Source organism: Xiphophorus couchianus, chromosome 6 (genome assembly GCF_001444195.1).
Source record: "Xiphophorus couchianus chromosome 6, X_couchianus-1.0, whole genome shotgun sequence".
NCBI classification, from domain to species: Eukaryota; Metazoa; Chordata; class Actinopteri; order Cyprinodontiformes; family Poeciliidae; genus Xiphophorus; species Xiphophorus couchianus.
This window is the reverse complement of record NC_040233.1, coordinates 17,523,652-17,542,869: the sequence shown is the minus strand read 5'-3', so window position 1 is coordinate 17,542,869 and position 19,218 is coordinate 17,523,652. Positions and strand designations below refer to the sequence as shown.

General features: G+C 35.4%; 1 protein-coding gene across 2 annotated transcripts in view; it reads right to left on the bottom strand.

The window, feature by feature from the left end:
• asic1c (acid-sensing (proton-gated) ion channel 1c) overlaps nucleotides 1-13,743 on the bottom strand; it is a 102,330-nt gene extending 88,587 nt beyond the window's left edge. Inside the window, exon 1 of one of the 2 annotated variants that reach the window (XM_028020478.1) lies at nucleotides 12,226-13,743. In XM_028020478.1, coding sequence (XP_027876279.1) covers nucleotides 12,226-12,780 — 555 coding nt within the window. In that variant the 5' untranslated portion in view covers nucleotides 12,781-13,743. The remainder of the gene's footprint in view (nucleotides 1-12,225) is intronic. The other variant, XM_028020477.1, reaches the window with a different exon arrangement.
• Between the last annotated feature and the right edge of the window lie 5,475 nt (nucleotides 13,744-19,218).

Here is a 19,218-nt window from a genome sequence, read left to right as displayed (position 1 = left end):
CACACAATGTTTTATGTCATAATTTAATTCAATCACCATGATACCATAAGAGTATTATTTTAAAACTGTTCAGCACAGATTGTATTCCACACAATATTTTATTCTGCTTTTATCTGTTCTGCTCTTAGAGTAGCACTTATTTAGTCAGTGGGTCTTTTCTAATAACTAGCTTGTAATAGTAGTTTTCAAACAGTATTGGCTTCATAACAGTAACTGACTGCATTCTTTAGTTTAACAATTTTTTTTTTTCATATTCTGTTAGGAAAAACCTTCTTTCAGCCAGTTGCCTGGCAGTTTATAGCAATAGGTGAGGGGTGTTGAGTGCTATGATCTAATATGATCCAGAAAGCTCTGGAAAAAACTGTAGCCTCTCCAGCATTTTCTCTGACAAGATATTAAAACGTAGGAAGTGTAAAAATCGTAGCGGTTTCGAATATTTTGAAAGCCAATATACCTTTTTTATATTGGCTTTGTAAGAAGCTCATGCCTAGAAATTAATTTTATATTTTTATATCCACAAAGACTAAAAGTATTCTAACCAAACAACTTAGCTGAATTAGTCACACTTGTTTCACTGTAACTATAGAAACTCAAAGGGCTGCATCACCTGTAGCAACTTCCAATGAAATAGATTATGCAAACCATATTAAAATGAGTCTTTTGTTCTCCAAACATGAAAATGTTATTTTTGCACCCTTTTCTTCGCTGTCTTCATAGTCCAAATTTAAAAAATGTAGACTGTGTTGCATTCTCTTGTATTAAAGCATTAAACGCTGTGAAAGAAGATTTAAGTGTGGGATACTAACATTGCTAAGTAAATCAGGCTATATTTACTATCTAAAGTTCTAACATGCGCTTAAAATTAAACCAGTACAAAACCTAAAGACTCGCATATCAGCACAGATGGATGGAAAGAAGGCTAAGGCATGATGGAGTAGTTAGTTACTCCCACAGCAGAGGTGAGACCTTCTGTCTGGCTGCTGACAGCAAGCCATCACATTATCTAACAGCTTTGTATCTGTAAATGCACCATGTTCTCCAAGCACCGCCTGTAACCCAATGTATTGAAATAAACTCTCTGCAGAGCCTATTTGTGATGGTGTATCTATTTCTGTCTGTGGCAGTCTATGATTGGATTTCTGCAAACACTGCGGTGTTTAAAGGCTACTGACCCACCAAGTCGTATTCAACATTTCAGCTTAAGGAATGAAAAAATGAATTGTGATACAACATGTAACACATGCACTGCAGAAATAAGAAGATTTTGAACAGTGGTGCCACCCAGTTAAACCTTTGTAAAATAGGATATATTGGGATTTAGGATTAACCACAAATCAGTGCTTTGAAACATAATAGTGTAGGTCATGGTTGTTACAAATAAAACAATATTATTACCATATTTAAGAGACAAAGCTTAAAATGTTCCAAAAAATTGCATTTAATGGAGGAAAAGGGGAGCTTAGAGGCACATAGCAATCTCTGCCTCTGTGATTAATTTAATAAGGAGCAAGAGGGTGCTCTAAGCTACTCTATTTCAATGCTAAAGAACAGCAGAAAAAAACTTTTCCAAAACAATATATTTAGGAGAATGTATTTTTAGCACGTAATATACTTACTGGATCTAAGAGTGGCAACATTTATCTTCAAGAATCTGAGATACTTTCTGAGAGTTCAATACATAGAAAGATGTTGACAAGATGGATCTCATGCACGATAATCCACTCTAAAACAAGATAAACTACATCAGCCATGAATGTAAATGAGTAACAAACCAAAGCACTATTCATAGTAGTGCATCACAGGTTAAAATCAAGGTAATGACAGATGTAACGATTTCTCCACAATGTGTCTATGTGATTAGTGGTCTGATGAACTAAAATGTTAGGAGCTAAAGGTGCAGCCTGGTTTTAACCTCTGGGTAAAATTTGATAAGAATTAATGAACAGTCTGAACATGTAGGAGGCAGAATCAATTTACGCGGAGGCATATTCATTTGTCCTGCCTCATTCTGTTGGTTACACGTTAATGGAAAACGCAATCATGCAAACACGAGGTGCACACTGCTCACTGTGTCCACGCAACACCAAACATATAGAAGTTCTTGTTTTGAAGCAAAAACATAATCGCATAATCTCCTATCAACCTTTTGTTGAGGCATACGAATGCATTATGGCAAGCTATTCTTTGATTTCAGTATGAATAACCTTTACTGAAAAACAACATTATGTTATTTTATTTATGGATATTGGTTTGTGTTAGTTCCCACAAACCATGAAATCAAAACATCCATAGGCTCATTAACACTAAATGAGTCCTGCTCTTTACTACTCTACGCATATAGAAGAACAATATGTAACTTGAATAAGTGTCTCATAGTGTGATCATCGCTAGTCTAGAACTTAGAAATTAAATTGTTGTTTTTTCTCCTAAAATCAATAACAAATAAAATTTCCAGTGAATACAGTGCCAAGTGTCCATATATTTTAAACTTTTTTACATATTGTCACATTAGAGCCTCAAAATGTATTTAATTAGGATTGTATGTGGTAGACCAGCATAAAGTAGCACATAATTGTGATTTGCATGGAAAAAAATGGATGGTTTACATACTGTTTCAAATTAAAATTTAAAAAGTGTGTCATAATTAGTTTATAATTTCATAAGTCAATCATCTTTTGATGCAGACACTTGCAAATCTTCATGAGTATGTTTTCAACAACTTTGTTCATCTAGAGAAATTTATTTTTTCACTGATGAACATCAATTCTAAATTCTAACCATTGATTTTTAAATTGACTCAAGTCTTTACTTTGACTGGGACACACATGGTGCGACTTGGATCTACACCATTCCAATGTAAATCTCACTGGATGTTTTGGGTGGTGGTCCTGCTAAATAGTGAGCAGATTTTCCACCAGTGTTGTTCTTTATTTAGCTTTAACGATGTTTTTTTCCCACCATCAATTAGGAGCCCTCCTCATTTCATGATAGTACCACAGTGATATTGTACAAAAGGGAACAGTGTTTTCAGGGTGATCTGAAGTGTTCAGTTTTTTTACACAAACAAATTTTTATGCAACTGAAAAGGTTTAATTCTGGTCTCATTTAACCAGAGGATTTTCTTCTACATGTTTACAGTCTCTTCTAGATGGCGTTTAGAGAACTACAAAATTACATATGAATATCATCGAACAAGGCCAGATTTGTTGAGAGGATAACGCTGACTCTTCCACGACCATAAGTCTTGACTGCTTCTCTGATTAAGGCCATCTTTACCTGTCCTACTAGTCTAGCAGCTGAATGGCCATGTCTTTTCAGATTTGTAGTCGTGACATACTTTTAATTTGTTGGATGATGGATTGAAAAGTGTTCTGTAAGAGATACTGTGGATCACAGTGTAGGTAGCCAAATAGCCTACATGAGAATGCAATACTCAGCTATGGCTACAATCCAGTAGCTTGCCATCATCAGTGTGTGAATGTAAAAAGAAATGACAGATTTCATGTAAAACATCTTTGAGTGTCCTAATAAAGCACTGTATAAGTCTGATGCCACTTGATTTCTTTTAATTTTATTTATATATATATATACAGTACAGACCAAAAGTTTGGACACACCTTCTAATTCAATGGGTTATCTTTATTTTCATGACTATTTATAAGGCAAGAAATCCCACTTATTAACCTGGCAGGGCACACCTATGAAGTGAAAACCATTTCAGGTGACTACCTCTTGAGGCTCACCAAGAAAATGCAGAGTGTGTGCAAAGCAGTAATGACAGCAAAAGGTTGCTACTTTGAAGAAACTAGAATATAAGGGGTATTTTCAGTTGTTTTACACTTTTTTGTTTAGTGCATATTTCCACATGTGTTATTCATAGTTTTGATGCCTTCAGTGTAGTTCTACAATGTCAATAGTCATGAAAATAAAGGAAACTCATTGAATTAAAAGGTGTGTCCAAACTTTTGGCCTGTACTGTATATATGCTGTTTATATATACTGTATATATATATATATACAGTTCAGACCAAAAGTTTGGACACACCTTCTCATTGAATTCGATGAGAAAGTGTGTCCATACTTTTGGTCTGTATTGAGTACAGACCAAAACTTTATATATATATATATATATATATATATAGAGAGAGAGAGAGAGAGAGAGAGAGAGAGAGAGAGAGAGAGAGAGAGAGAGAGAGAGAGATTTATGCATTTTCTAATATAAATATTGTAAAAAGTATGTTGATTTACAACACATGTTCTGAGACTCCAGGGAGAAACTCATTTCATTAACCAAAGAGGTTGTTTTAAGAAAGTTTAGTTTTCTTAGCATAGGTACTAAAAATATGCCAACTGAATTGGAATTCTTTAGTTTTATTTATTTATTTTTTTTTACAGGAGATCTAAAGTAGAAGAAACCTTTGTTATAGATCTTGCTCTGCAGGAAGGCAGTCCGCTGGGTATGCTGTTTAACTGTTTGAAAATGTAAGAGGGAAATTAAACTCTTATATTCTCTCCTCCAGCAGCGTATAGAAATCCTTTCCTCATAAACACATGTTGACAATTTCTTTCTGATCAGAGTGCAGAAACCACAGGTGCATTTACCTAAATTGTTCTGATGTGTACATTTGATAACTAAGTGGATATTGGTTTTATACCCTCATGCTGAACAAGGTAAATTGCTCAACATCAAAGACGTTCAACAATTATGGCAAAGTTGATTTTTAAAGAAATTCTTTCTTCTTAACTCAGCTCCTGTAGGAGTGATGTAGTACTTTCCCAGCATGGTTCAACCTGGGGTCACAGACATCTATAGAATGCTGTAATTCAGGTCCGCCCAGTGATGTAATGATGTCTTGGTGGGTTGTTGCATTGACTGATTCATTTTTGTTGGTATCCATGTGCAAAAAACAACCAACCATTGATCCTTTACACCTTTCAATGAGAGTCTGTGACTTTTAATGGAGAGGACAGAAGCACTCCCCAGGGCAGAATGAAGAATGGGACATGTACTGCCTTGAAGGATAAACACCGGAAATGAAAGCATCTAATTACCAGTCTAGCTCTTATACTAGAAGAAACATAAAATACATATATAATTATTTTTAGCTAAAACAGCATATATTGTGTGATTCATTTGTGCACAATAACATATAAAGATTGCTATATCTCTACTTTTTTGTACCTAACTCCAAATTTGTGAGCTAAACATTTCTCCTAAGTGGAAGATGATCCCTAATGTAGTGATGGGTTTTTTCTGTCATCAGAGATGGTATTTAATCAGAGGTGTTATACATTTATTTTTAGATCTGGTTTGATGCTAAAATGCAGCCACTAAATGAGAAAATACATTTGCTTTTAGTGACAGAGCCTTTCTCGCCTGAATACTGAGATTTTATTCATCTCTATCTCCAGTCTTTATGTCATGCTAACATTAAGCAAAAAACTTAAATGTAAAAATGTAAAACAAAAAATAAACAGGTTTCAAAGAGGGACAATTGATTAATCAACTACATTTATGAAACTGGTTAGACCACATCTCAATGTGGTTCCTCTGGCTGCTTCAGTTCTAAATAAGCTACAAATGTACTCTATTGTTGGTTAATTCAAGAAACTTAGACATCACTACAATCAACCTTCATATAAATTAATGTTAGACAAAATGTACGTATTTCCTGTTAACATATTTCTACAGTGACCATATTTTGCAGTCTATGTTTGATCATTTACTTGTGATTGATGTTTGTACTTGCCAATTAAATCAGTACTACATGCTGACTCAAATAATTCCTTGCAAGTATTGAAAGTAAATTTGTCATGACAACTTCTAAAAATCAATACAACTTATAAATCCAGACTAAACCCTTGACAAAATCATTGATCACCAGATTAAACATTTCTTTGGTATACAACTGATCTGTTATTACCAGATCTGTTGATATTTTCATGTTGTTGTTTTTTTTTTCGCTCTTCCTGTGCTTCTTTGATTTTAGGGTGTTTTGTTTTTTGCTCTATCAGTGTCTCACCAGCTCTTCACAAACACATGAAACATTACTCAGTTGAGTGTGTCATTTCTTTCTTTCCTCTTCCTTACCTTCACCATGTTCACATACTGCATCCGTCTCTGCTGCTCCAGTGGCACTGAGCATATTTAGTATGTTCTTCTGAAATTTGATGCGTTAATGATGTAGATTTAAAGAATACTTGTTCCAGACAGCTGAACGGCAATTTTAGATATGTTCCAAGAATCAGCCTTCAAATATGTTTAACAAATCAGCAGGATGATGCATCAGTGACTGGAGCTGATAGTTTTACATGTGGAACGTCTGCTTGTTGTTGTGGTAAATTCTTTGCTGTCTAAATGGATTTATGCAAAACAGATGAATTGTTTGCTTTTGTTTATTGTAAGTCAGTGCCTTTGCACTTTCTAGTCTTTATTCATTTGATCATCTATGGGCACTTTTCCCCAAATAAAGTCTCCCATGATTGTCTGTCTGTAATGAAGCTTTACCTCTGCATATCCTCAAGATTATTTACACACATCTGTCTGTGTTTACTTTTCTTCTTAAGACATGTCTCATGGGCTGAATAAACTTAAATTGGTCTTATGACCATAATGGAGGTAAAAAGTGGAAACCTGAGAACACAATTTCAGTTGTGAGGCACAACAGTGCAAGAATCATGCAGTGTGGATGTGTTGCTATAGGAGGCAATGGTGGACTGAACAAAATAGATGGAATCATGAGGACAAAAACATTATTTGGAAATATTAAAGCAACATTTTCGACATTATTTACATCCCGACCAATGCCAATTTAACAATGGACCAAATGAACCAAAAATCTTCAAATTAGTTAGAAAGTGGCTTAAGGACAGAAAAGTTAATGTAAATACTTTTCATTACAAAGCTTTAATATGAGTTCCATTGAAAATATGTGGGCAGAAAAGGTGTATGAAAGTAAGGCAACCTACAAACCTGACTCAGTTATTCAAGGTCTGTTCGATTTAAATTTCAGCAGACTATTGCGAGAAGCTTGAGGAAGGACACCCAACATGTTTGATTCCAGTTGATTCACGTCATACAGTAAACAGGACGTTTCTGGATTTGAACAAATAATAAAAAAAGATTCTGTAAAAATATTATCTTGCTCATTATTGTGGAAATTTACAGACACATTTGGATCATTGAGATGTTTCTTTGCAGTTTCAGCTGTCACAGATTCCCATGAATGAAACAACCCACTTTACTAACAAAGAAACTATGAAAGTATTTTAGCTGCCTTAGTTGAGTTATCAATGACCAAAGTAAAGCTGTTAAACACCATTTGTGACATCAGTGTCTGACAAACACCCTCTCTGGCTGAGTTATTATACATTTTCAGAATTTGTTTTCTCAAATTTCTAACCCTCTTCCTAAAAAACTTTATTCATCTATCTGTAGATCCATAGGTCAGACAGTCTGAGTCTCAGCTGTAACCATGTTTTATCCTCTTGGCACCATGCTGTCATCAGGGAATAAAGATGAAAGATGACTCTCATCTTAAATACAGTGCTTCAGCAAAAATGTGATGATGAATACTGATTTTACAATCTCTGCTAGACTGAGCAGAGATGTATCCAAGAAGAACTTGCCAGGGTGTATCAAGACTAAAGAGAAAGAGAGCTACCACACCATCAGATTATGATAATCAACCTCCTGATCATAGGCTGCGGTCTGTTATCAACTCAGGTGTCATTTGCATAATGTTAAATGTGGGTTTTCAAGAGTCCCTGCAACTCAATAAATCCCTCTGGATGAAGGTCATTTCTTACAACCATCTATTTTCACTTCAAATTATGGAAACTTTAAATTAAAGCAGAGTTAGCTCTATTTCAATCTTCTTCACAGCTGAAAAATACTTTCTTCTTTCACAAAAAAGAGGAAAAAGAAAGGCTTTAAAAAGAAAAGGTCTACATCATATCCCAAATGACAACAATTTCTAATAAATGTTTACAACAATCCATAACATGAAGTACAAATATGTTCTGCTCTTTCCTTTGCTTAAAAAAACCTTTGCATTGGTTTGTTAGTGCTCTAAAAAGGTTTGTTTCTAAACATTCTGAGACGGAGATCTATTTATCTATTAATAGCGCTTTTTTCTAACAACCACATTTGCACTGGTTCTAAAGCATGAATTTGGAATTAACCAATTTATAATACTGCAGCCATGGATTTGCCGAAGTATCCAAACAAATCTTGTGCAGATATTCTTTGTTCATCTTAACAAAACTTTAATAAATAAATAAAAAAAAACATTAATACCAGCTACAGCTCAGTAATGAAGAATATTATCAAAAGCAAAAGTAATTTAGTAAATCAATTCAAAATGTGAAATTTATTTTATCACATGAAATGTATTGATTATGCCACTACAAAGTTTAAAAACAAGAATCAAGTGCATAGCAATTGTTTTCTCACAAAGCAACAGACTCGTCAGTATTACTATTAATGCCAGAGATGTCGCTCTGGCAACTCAGGATAATTTGTCTTGCATCCTGTGTGGATAAATAATATTTCTTGTGAACCAACAAGACAAAAATATAATTCCAGATTCACAAAAAATTAAGCGGGTGATAGAGAAATACGTAAGTTATCTTGTTGTTTTGTTTTTAAATTGGGAATAACAAACCCAGCTCATATCCACTAAACTGATATTATTTGTCTGAGAAAAACCACAAAAGACAGAAAAGTAGCTAATAGCATTTGAAATGCAGGGTGACAGTCTCACCTTGGCCTCCCATCCATTATAATGGAAAACACTTCAAAAGCTTTGTTTCCCAGCTGAATCATAACCAGGACTTAATGGAATTCTTCCACCATCTATTCAAGGTCAAAAGCTCATCACTCACACAGTCCTTTGCATTGTAAATCCATCCCTCAACATGTCTGTGAGAAGAATTTGAATCAAAAAATGATGTGTTTATTAGTATACTTCCAGTAAATATTGAGTCTGGACAACATAGGAGAATATGAAAGTATACTCTTCCTTGAAAAAGTATTTCTTCCCCTAACTTTTCAAAATTTGTTACAATCTCAGATCTGTACATTATTGAGATTTCATACAACAGAACAACACAAACTAAGTCACAACTGTGAAAAGGAACACTACTACATTTTCCATGTTTTTACAAATAAAATCTGCATATTTTAATATTTTAAGTTTATTTATCTTATGTGTAGTGCTGCTCTACTGTATGGACGAAACCCACACCATACAGCTTTAAAACTTGATTGGTCTTGTACTTACCAGCACGTATAATAAATTTTGATCACATATGCACCAGAGCTTTTAAAATGTCCTCCTTCCGTATGTGACTTTGGAAATATTGCTACACACATTTATTTTGATTGTGCTTAACCACAATTCCTTGCCTTTTTTCTATGCGCCCTGCATTTGGTTCACATGAAGTGGGACAATACCTATTTTGTCCCACTTTTAGGCTCAAGTTTGCACCAAAGTTCAATCACAATGACGCCTCCCCAAATGAACCGGACTTTCAGACCTAATGGACTAGACATCTACAGTACAAGACTGTGAGAATGCACCCTACATGTGCAAAACTGGTAGGGAAATACTCAAAAAAAAAAAAATCCTGCAGTTGTAAATGTGGAACAAAATTTTGTTGCTAAGGGGCTGAATAAAAATGCACACTACACTTTTCAGATTTGTATTGGTCACACACAACAGTCCTCTTCCACTTAGCAATTATGCTCAACTTTATGTTGATTCATTACATGAACTCCTTCAAAAGACATTGAAAATTCAAGTTGGGAAAAGTAATGTATGCTAAGATAATTAAGAATGAAAACGTTTTATTTATTAAACTTCATTTCATAAATTAAAAGGGACTTATAAACACCCAAAATAAATACATAATTTTTTTTAAATAATTCTAATGAACAGAACACAATTTCTGAATCTTGTTAAGAACTCTGTTATTTTCCTAGTGAGCAAACAGCAAATGCTTGCAGTTAGTTGTTTGAGATTATCATCAGACACAGAATCAGATAGTCTTCTAAATGGGTATATAATCTACCCGATTCCTGACAAACACATCTCTGCCCACTGAGCGCATATAATGTTTTTGGTTTTCCACTGCACTCCATCCAAAGAATATGCCACAATGATTAGTGAGTACCAACAAGAATGTTCAAGTTTGATTCCTGGCTGAATTTTACAATTCTGGACTGAGATATCTACTGAAAAACAACAAGAAAGTTGACACACAGGAAGAATTATTTCACAACCTTTTTTTCCACCACCAGCTCAGCTGACACTTTCTGTCAAGCAATTATCCTCCCATGAATAATTCCTGTTTGTCTCGACACTCCTGAGTGCTGCTTGGAAACAAACATGTTAATGAAGGTCTTCCCGATTTGCAACATTTGTGACACAAATTAAAAAGACATAAAAACCAAAGAGCAGAATTAAATTAATATCTCAGAAGAGACATGCCTTGATCAATTCAGCAGATTGTAGTCAGTCACTTATAAAATAGCTTTCTCAGAAGACTTCTTTCACGGTTGATTAAAGATGCAACATAGAAATGCAATCATATTTTTAAGTGGAATGAACTCATTTGAGAGATAAATAAAGTTAGATGTTGATTTCTCAAGTTTGGACTTGAAAGATGAGACAGACAGGCATGATAAAAACAACACAAAACAACAAAAAATGTGAAGTTGCAGCACATCTTTCATTTGTACATCTAATAAGCAGGTTTACTACTTCCCCTAAGGTACAACAGTCAATTGAAATCTAATGACTGAATAATATTAGAGTATAGTGTTGTTCTTTAGTGTCATTGTCATTTTGACAAACTAGTTAGAATTATTTGAGCTTTGTAACATGGTACATTATCCTTAAGAAAAAAAGATTATGCGACTGTGGTCACAAAAGAATTGACATGGTGAACAATAGTCATGAAGACTGTGGTATTTAAATCATGCTCAATTATTATAAAGGGGGTTCAGCCTGAAAATCCCAGGACACTAGCAGTTACTCAAACCAGCTTGTCTGTCACCAACAACCATGTTCACAAGCACACAGTAATGTATTTAACAATTTGCAATTGTTTCAATAAAATAACATATTAATAGCCTGCATTGATCAACCTAATCATTAAGCCACTGCTAAAGTAAAATTCAATGATCTCCTTAGAATGAAATATATTATTGGAAAATTATGAATCATGTCATTTTTAGTTTTGTTGAGAAGTTACACAAATCTAAAAAAGTTATATATCAAGCAGAAACCCTGTATGCTGATGACAGTCCTTACTAGAAACAGATTCATGTACCAGGAAAACATGGGCAAAGGTCCGTCTCAAATAAGCAAAATCTATCACAAAATTTATGAAGGTCTAGCCTGATTGTCAGCAATACCCAGCAGCTCTCACATTGACTCATTAAAAGGCTTGTGCTACTTTGACCATAATATTAGACAGGTAATACAATAGCTGTTGCCTCACTCTTACAGACTTATACCAGAGTAATGTTGTACAGTGAATGAAGAGCTCAACTGAGCAGACAGTGAGGACTAATGCTTGGTAAACGTTCAGCACTATAGCACCTTTTCTTATTGCTAGAATAAAATATAACCAGAGAAATGAGCTGTTAATTCTACGTAGTTACAACTGAAAACCATTTTAAAGTAGTGACGAGTAATGTCTGGTAGATCAGATAAGATTAGGATGACAAATTCCTAGCTCCACAAGTTTATGAGGAAATTAATCAATTTCACCAAAGATGCTCAAATTACCTCTCCAACATGAGTGCAAAATCTTTGGGCAAAAAGTTTTCTTGAATTGCAGTGACAAGTTACAAAACATATCGAAAATGCTTCTGTCATCCAGAGAGCTGCCTTCACGGATCACTGAGAAAACAAAGGCAGCATTGCCTTGGACACACATCTTTATCTCAAGAGTTTGCAGCACTTGTTCATTGCATGGCTAAGAGATGAAAAACAACACTTGCAACAAAACTTTACAAGTCATTCACAAAAACTTAACTACAACATCCTCCATCTTAGAGCAGAAAATTACTGCAGTGAGGCATCTTTTTAAAACAAACTGCACAGTTGAAACTGGTAACCCAATCTACATGTCTCCAAAAATAAAAAAGTGACAGACTGTCAACTCTGACAATAAATAAAAAGAGACAGTGCAAATTGCAAGCTGGTGACTTACTGTGGTGAAATTTACAGCGAAGCATTCCTCTCCCCGAAAGGTGCACTGCAGAAGCATGTCACCGATGTCATGCCCTGTTCGGTTGTAGAAATCTGTCATATTGAAAAGCTTGGGCTTGAAGTTCTGGAAGTTCGCCTTTTCCTTTAGCACAGCCAGAACCTCAGCTTCAGCCAAGTGTGGGTTGGCGATCTGGTGATTATTGTTAAGGAGGGCCAGGAGCTCTCCAACATGATAAAGGTCATTTTTAGTGATTTTGGAGAAGCGAAATTCATTGAGGTTGCAGAAGGTAATAGCAGGAAAGGTGAGGTTTGTGGCTGCCACTTCGTCCAATTTGGTGACGTGAGGATACTCTAGGTAATACGACACCCGATCCATGCAGACCAGCATCAGTAAGCTTAATGAGCCCAAGAAAGAAATAGTCCAAAGAAATCGACGAAATGTCATATGTCCATAGGCAAATATGTGACTCATGCCATGTAGGGTGGATATGTTGGCAAATGCTTGCAGGTTCGAGGGCCTGACACTTTCAATGCTTTCCTCTGAGCTTCCTTTCATGGCTGTAAAGTGATGCTCAGTACTCACAACGAACTTCAGGTTAGAGACTGTGCTTAGCAACAGGAAAAGCAAAATGTGACCAGCAGTGATGTTTGGCACACTGTCTCTTTTTTTCCTCCAAGAAGGAGAAATATTTTCAGTAAATAGCTACCTTAAAATGGTTGTCAGATTCTGTAACACTTTTCTTTTCATCGCGTCTCACATGCCATTGGTTTGTCAGCTGTTCCTGGAGTGCCAGGTCCCCCCTTTTCGTTCAGTTTGCCGTTTTATTATCTCCAAAGCTGTCTCTCACTCTCCACGCTCAGCTGTCCTTTGCAGAGGCACCAATAACAATGACAGAAACACCCACTTCTACTAAAAACGCAATGTCTCCTGATTCCTAAGTCGAGTCAAAAGGAAGGGACAAGGAAAGAGAACAGAAAACAGCAGACAGAAGGATATAGGCAATGAGAGGGGGGAATGAGATGAAAAGGACTAGCGTTTAAAGAGGGGCGCTAAGCCTCAGCAGTCAATGGGACCCTTCCTCCTCCAATCGGAGAGAATGCCTCTACATCGCATTGATAATAGGCTGCAATGGTTTTCTGAATGAGAGTAATAAAGAGAGAAATGGCTCACTGGTCCCTCGCTGTCACCTTCCTTTTTCTCTGGTGTCTCTTAGCGCTTCTCTTTTCTTCCAAGAAATGAAAATGAGGGGGTCAGAGACCTCCGACCAGCCCACCACCGTGCCTGACACACCGGCGTTCACTGATTCCACGGGTTCCACTTCCTTTTTTGCACAGATCCACAGTTAAGAAAGAAGACCACCTCTTGAGGCTTTATAATCACCCCCCGAGCAGCATCAGCACTAAAGCCACCTCAAGACCCCCGAGCTTTAGTCCTGTTAACATACAGATTTATATTCTGCCGTGTGGAGCCTTTCACTCTGTTTCTCGCCTCCTTTCTCTCTCCCACCACTCCCCCATTTCTTGCTCTCTCTCTCTCTCTCGCCTTTGCTGTTGGTCTCCCTTTCTCTACCTCTCTCTCCCTCTTCCTCTTTAGTAGTCAGGATCCATCCCACTGCTGAATAGCTGCTTTGCTTGAGTCTGTGTTCAAAGGGGGGGGAAGTCTTTCAATCTGGACATCACATTGCGTTCTTTTATTATTCGCTAATCATGTCCGTCAACAAAATTGCTTCTCAACAAAGCCACATGTTGATTATTTAATGGAATTTGACATGAACAAAGTACTCATGGCATAAAACAAATGGTATCGCAGAAATTATGCATGTTTCAACATCTTTGAGAGTAAAACTCGCAAATTGTTGTTTTTTTTCTAGAAAACATGGATAAACATTTTTTCATCAATTGTATTTACCTGATCATATAACAACATATTTTTATATTTGTTTTCCAAGTGTAATAAACAAAAAGCCTTTATGCTTTGGCTTAATCTCTCTTGAGATGTGGTGTGTGCTTAGAGAGGCTTGGCCACTAATGGATTTTATTGGGGTTAAAAGTTCAAAACAGCGTTTTGAGAAAGCCTTTAATTTGTCCAAGGGCCAAAAACAAAATCATTCAATGGCTTCCCAGGGGTTACTGTTAAATGTAACAATGGGTGTATTTTTAAAGATATGACTTCAGCTTTTGAAGATCAATATTCTGGCTTAGTACCTACACACGAAAATCATTGTAACCCCAACCAATAATACTCCATAGCCTGAGAGCCATGAAAGAACTTTAATCTGCAAACCAATGAAGGTAGTGACAGGCATACATGCTCATAAATCAGATGCCATTTAGAAACATAAAGCCTGCAGATAATACTCTGGTTTTCAATGGTTTACTAACTAAAATAAATGTAATCAAATTATAGTTTCATTTCTTTTTGCTTAGGTCAGTTGTTAGGTCAGGTTAGTTGTTGCTTTCATAAAATCTTCTTACTCTTTCCTCTTGGATAAGCTCAAGAGGTCTTCCTGGAGGGTGCCTGATTATTACATAAAATGAAGAAACAAATTCATAATAATAATAAATATATAGCAAAAGATATGGAGTTATCTGAATACCATGCAAAATTATCACAGTGGAAAAAGAGAGAGAAGGAGCTTTGATACCTAAAATAGGATATTCAGATATAGTTTCTTTAATTTTCACCTCAAATGCTGTCTACCTTTTGATGTCAAAGATGAATAGATTAATGGATAAAATGACACTATCTGGATACATTGGTTCTTAAATATTTGAATTACTATAAAACTAAAAAAATCCAATCAAATACAAGATTGAAGTTAAGTTCGCAAATGAGTGAAACAATTCAATAGAGATTTTTTAAAAATAATTATTAGTTCATACCTGTAATACATATAGGAGAAAATTATTCTCCTATATGGATGTTTTAATTTAAAATAATTGGAATTTTGAGCAATAAAATAAGCAAAACACACACACAATTGTTCATTTTGCAGTTAGGTTCATAGAGACTGTGGCTTGGCTCAGGACTTCAGCATGAGAGCCAAAATGAATGCCCAGTGGTCTTTTATTGAACCAAAGATCATTTTCAACACAGAATTAAATTCAATTGAGATTAAGGATGTTCATTCCTTCCACATTATTAATTTATAGGGAACAAAGCTGGCCACACAAGGGCAAAGACCTCTGACCACAGATGCATTACTGACAGTAGTGAATTGTAACCAGTAACTTAAATTCAAACTATACTAAATCACCCTTCAGTGAAAAAAAAAATATTTTAATTTAGATAGTATAAATTGAGATTTGAGGATTTCCATCAATACTGAGGCACAACCCTGCTTCATATTTCCATGTACTTAAGGGGCAGTGTTATGTAAAACCAACTTATTTGAGCTTTAGATCATGTTGTAATGTTATTTTTTCATCAAAGGCATACCAGAAATGTTGCTTTGATTCTTTCATGCATGTTTGAGAAATTCTTTAATCTCCCATCACAACCTAACTTTGCCTTCAAAGCATGGCTCCTCTTCTGAGCCGCAGTTTCCAAGCTTCCAAGCTTCTACCTCACAGAGCAGCCCTCCCCTGTGACTATCCCTCTGAGTTCCTTCAAACTAGCCAGCAGCAATTAGTAAGCACGTGGTGGAACTGAGCATCAGCTGAGCTCATTATGAGCATTATATGAGCTACTTCATCGTGAAATGCTGGTAAAAATCATTGAAGGGTTAATATAGGACTTCCTGAAAGCAGAGATTCAGAAAGAGCAGGAGTTTTAAAGAGACAGAGGCCCAATTTCAATGTATTAATTTATGAAGTCAAATTTATTTTAAGTCATATTTGATATGTATATACATGTAAGTAACTGTTATCTTTGGTTGTGATAAAAGTGCTATATATGCACTGTATATATATATATATAGCATTTTTATCACAACCAAAGATAACAGTTACTTGATTGTGCTATAAAATGACACTGAAAAATACATAATACTGCCCCTTTAACGCTCCTATTTTTACAGCTTGGCAAGTATGCTAAATATTAGCCTAGTTAAATGTTTAAATCCCTACTAACAGGCATGGCTGTTGTTGCAGATTATAGGCTGAAAGTGGTGGACTTTTCAACAGTAATTTGTTTTCAAGTGGCTGGTAGAAAGCACAGCATCAAATGAGGAATACTAATGAGGAGTGCTAATATTTGAAACACCGCTAAGCACAGTACATGTTTTTAAGGACACTTTGAATTTTATTTTATAAAGAAATATTCTAAGTGAACTTTTAGACCTTAAAAACATTTCAGCTGTGAACAATTTACACGGAACAACACAATTACGGTCTTACAAACACATTCTACCCATTCCAGGAAGTATGCAACTCAACATTCACTGAAGTTTTAATCTTTGATGAAGACTATAAGATAATGAGAGCAAATGTTACAGTTTACCATAATGTTGAAGTTAATATAGTCTTTTTCAACTAAAGGGTTTAAGAAAGATTGAATTATCTTTAATTCAAGATACACATTTATAGTGTTAATACAGATATTAAGAAATAGGGACTGCTGAACCTGTAGAAAGTTACAGTTTAATTTATTAGATTAAATGTTTCTTTGTCTATTGCAAGTCTTTGATATGTGATCAATGTTTTGTCATATGCAGCCAGAAACTGAGTTGAACTTGTTGCTGCCATTTTATTGATCTAACAATGGAAGCATATAAAGTGACAACGGATTGAGATTTTGCTCAGCCTGTCTGTCAATCAGTGAAGTTGAGCAGGCGAAAAATATATGCTGATTTTCAATTAATGTATATTTCCATCTAATTTCTACACTTTGTTCTCAGTTTCATATTTTTTTCATAATAATAAATATTCTTAGAAAGTTTTAGTTCATATACGCACTATACAAGCCATAAAGGGAAAATTATAGAAAATTTGTCATTAAGACTCACACAGATCCAACTAATAGTAAATTCAGGGCTATCATAAAAAAATATCAGTATATGAAACACAATTGCCTTCCTCTGATTCAAACTACCAGCTGCAGTAATGTCGACAACTGTCAGCATCAGCTCCAGTCCAGCATCATCATCTGTCTAACATCAAGTTTCTCCTGCATAAGTAATAAACAGAGTGTGTATGATACAGAGCTTACAGCAGCCGTGTCACCACACAGGAGAGATGTGTTCTGCTTCGTATAATTTCTCCGGATCCCAGGCCAAGAACGAGCCCTCTTCCCACCAGTGATGCACACAACCAGATAGCTACAGTCATGGAAGGCAATGTAAGGCACATCTATTTTTATAGGATCATTCAAAAACAAGCTAATATGAAGTGCTTCAAAAGACATCAATGAAAAGACAAAAAACATAGTATAAGAAAAACACTACATGAAACAAAAAGGTGTTAAAATACAAATATTCAAAGGCAAAAAAGATCTCAAACTGATTATTTGATCAAAGTTGCAATAATATATGAAAATAATATGTATAGCCCTGATAAAAAAAAGAGAAAGCAACAGTTTCTATCTCAGGTTTCCATGGAGTTTGTTTCAGAGCTAAGGATCATGGAAGCTAAATTCTTCTTTACTTTGTTTATTTTGGATCTTGCAAACACCAAGTAATCAAGTATTTGAACAACTGAGGGATCTACGTGGTTTATAATGCGCAAGCAATGCAGAAATTTATTTTAACCTAGATCATTGCTTCATAGACCAATAACATAATTTCAAAATACATTATTTAATAAACAGAGAGCTAGAGCTCCAATTTAAGAATTGGTGTTATATAACATTTGGACTCTGCAGCCTTTTTGGATAAGCTGCAGGTGCCTGATTGACCCTTACTGAGACCTGTACAGACACTGTAGCACTAATTGAACCTACTGAAAGTAAATGCATGCACCAGTTTTTCTCTGTCCTGTTTTGAAAGAAAATTCTTTATTCTGGCGTTGTTAAGAAAATAGTAAGCTCATTTAGTACAAACTTTATGTGGCTGTCAAAATGTTGAGCAGTTTAAAACTACACCCAGGTTCCTTGCAGTCTTTGTGATCTTAAGTTCCAGTGAGTCTGGTTGAGTGCTGATCTTGTTTCCTCCCATTTAAGATTTTTTGTTCATTTTCTACATAATGTTCATTTTTGTTTAGTGCATATTTCCACATGTGTTATTCATAGTTTTGATGCCTTCAGTGTGAATCTACAATGTCAATAGTCATGAAAATAAAGAAAACTAATTGAATTAAAAGGTGTGTCCAAACTTTTGGTCTGTACTGTATATATATAATGGTTTTACTTTAACAAAACAAGCTTAAAAACCTTCAGTGCAAATTTAAACTCTGAGTTGTTCATTTCAGACTAATTTTTCATACCTGTTAAGAGTTCAATGCAAAACAAAATAATACTGAAGCTCTGGTTCATTATTTTTCAAGGCAAAATGTGAATACAAAGCAAGCCCTCTGATTTAATTTATTCAAGTTGAAAGTCTGCATAAAGCTGATGCAGAACATGGCATCTGTCTTAAAATCAGGAGTGAAGAAGAGACTCCACATTAGCCCCTTTTGTTGTTGAATTTCAACTGGGCCAATCAAGGAACAAAAGGAGAAGTTGTGAACGATGACGTCAATTTTCTGCACTGCTTTAAATTGTAGTTTGAAATTTGACTGTGGGAGCCAAGAAAGTGAGCAAAGCCATTCAGTCCGTGTTGGCCATTCTTCCAAATAATTAATTAACATTAAGACCCATCTTATTCAGCTCGGTACTTCTCTCTTCGCAGTGGGGAATGGTTGTTTACAGCGCAGGCAATTCCGGTGACCTTTGTAGTGTTGAACTGACACATGACATACGCCATGGCCACATGTTAGCAATTGGGTAAAATGTAAAACTTCCACACCTCCAGCAAGCAATCATTTCTCATTAGCAGAGGGTCTGGACACTCTCTACGAAGCAAAGTGTAGGACAAGGGGATAGCTTACCAGATTAGAAAAAATTGTTATTTTATTAAAA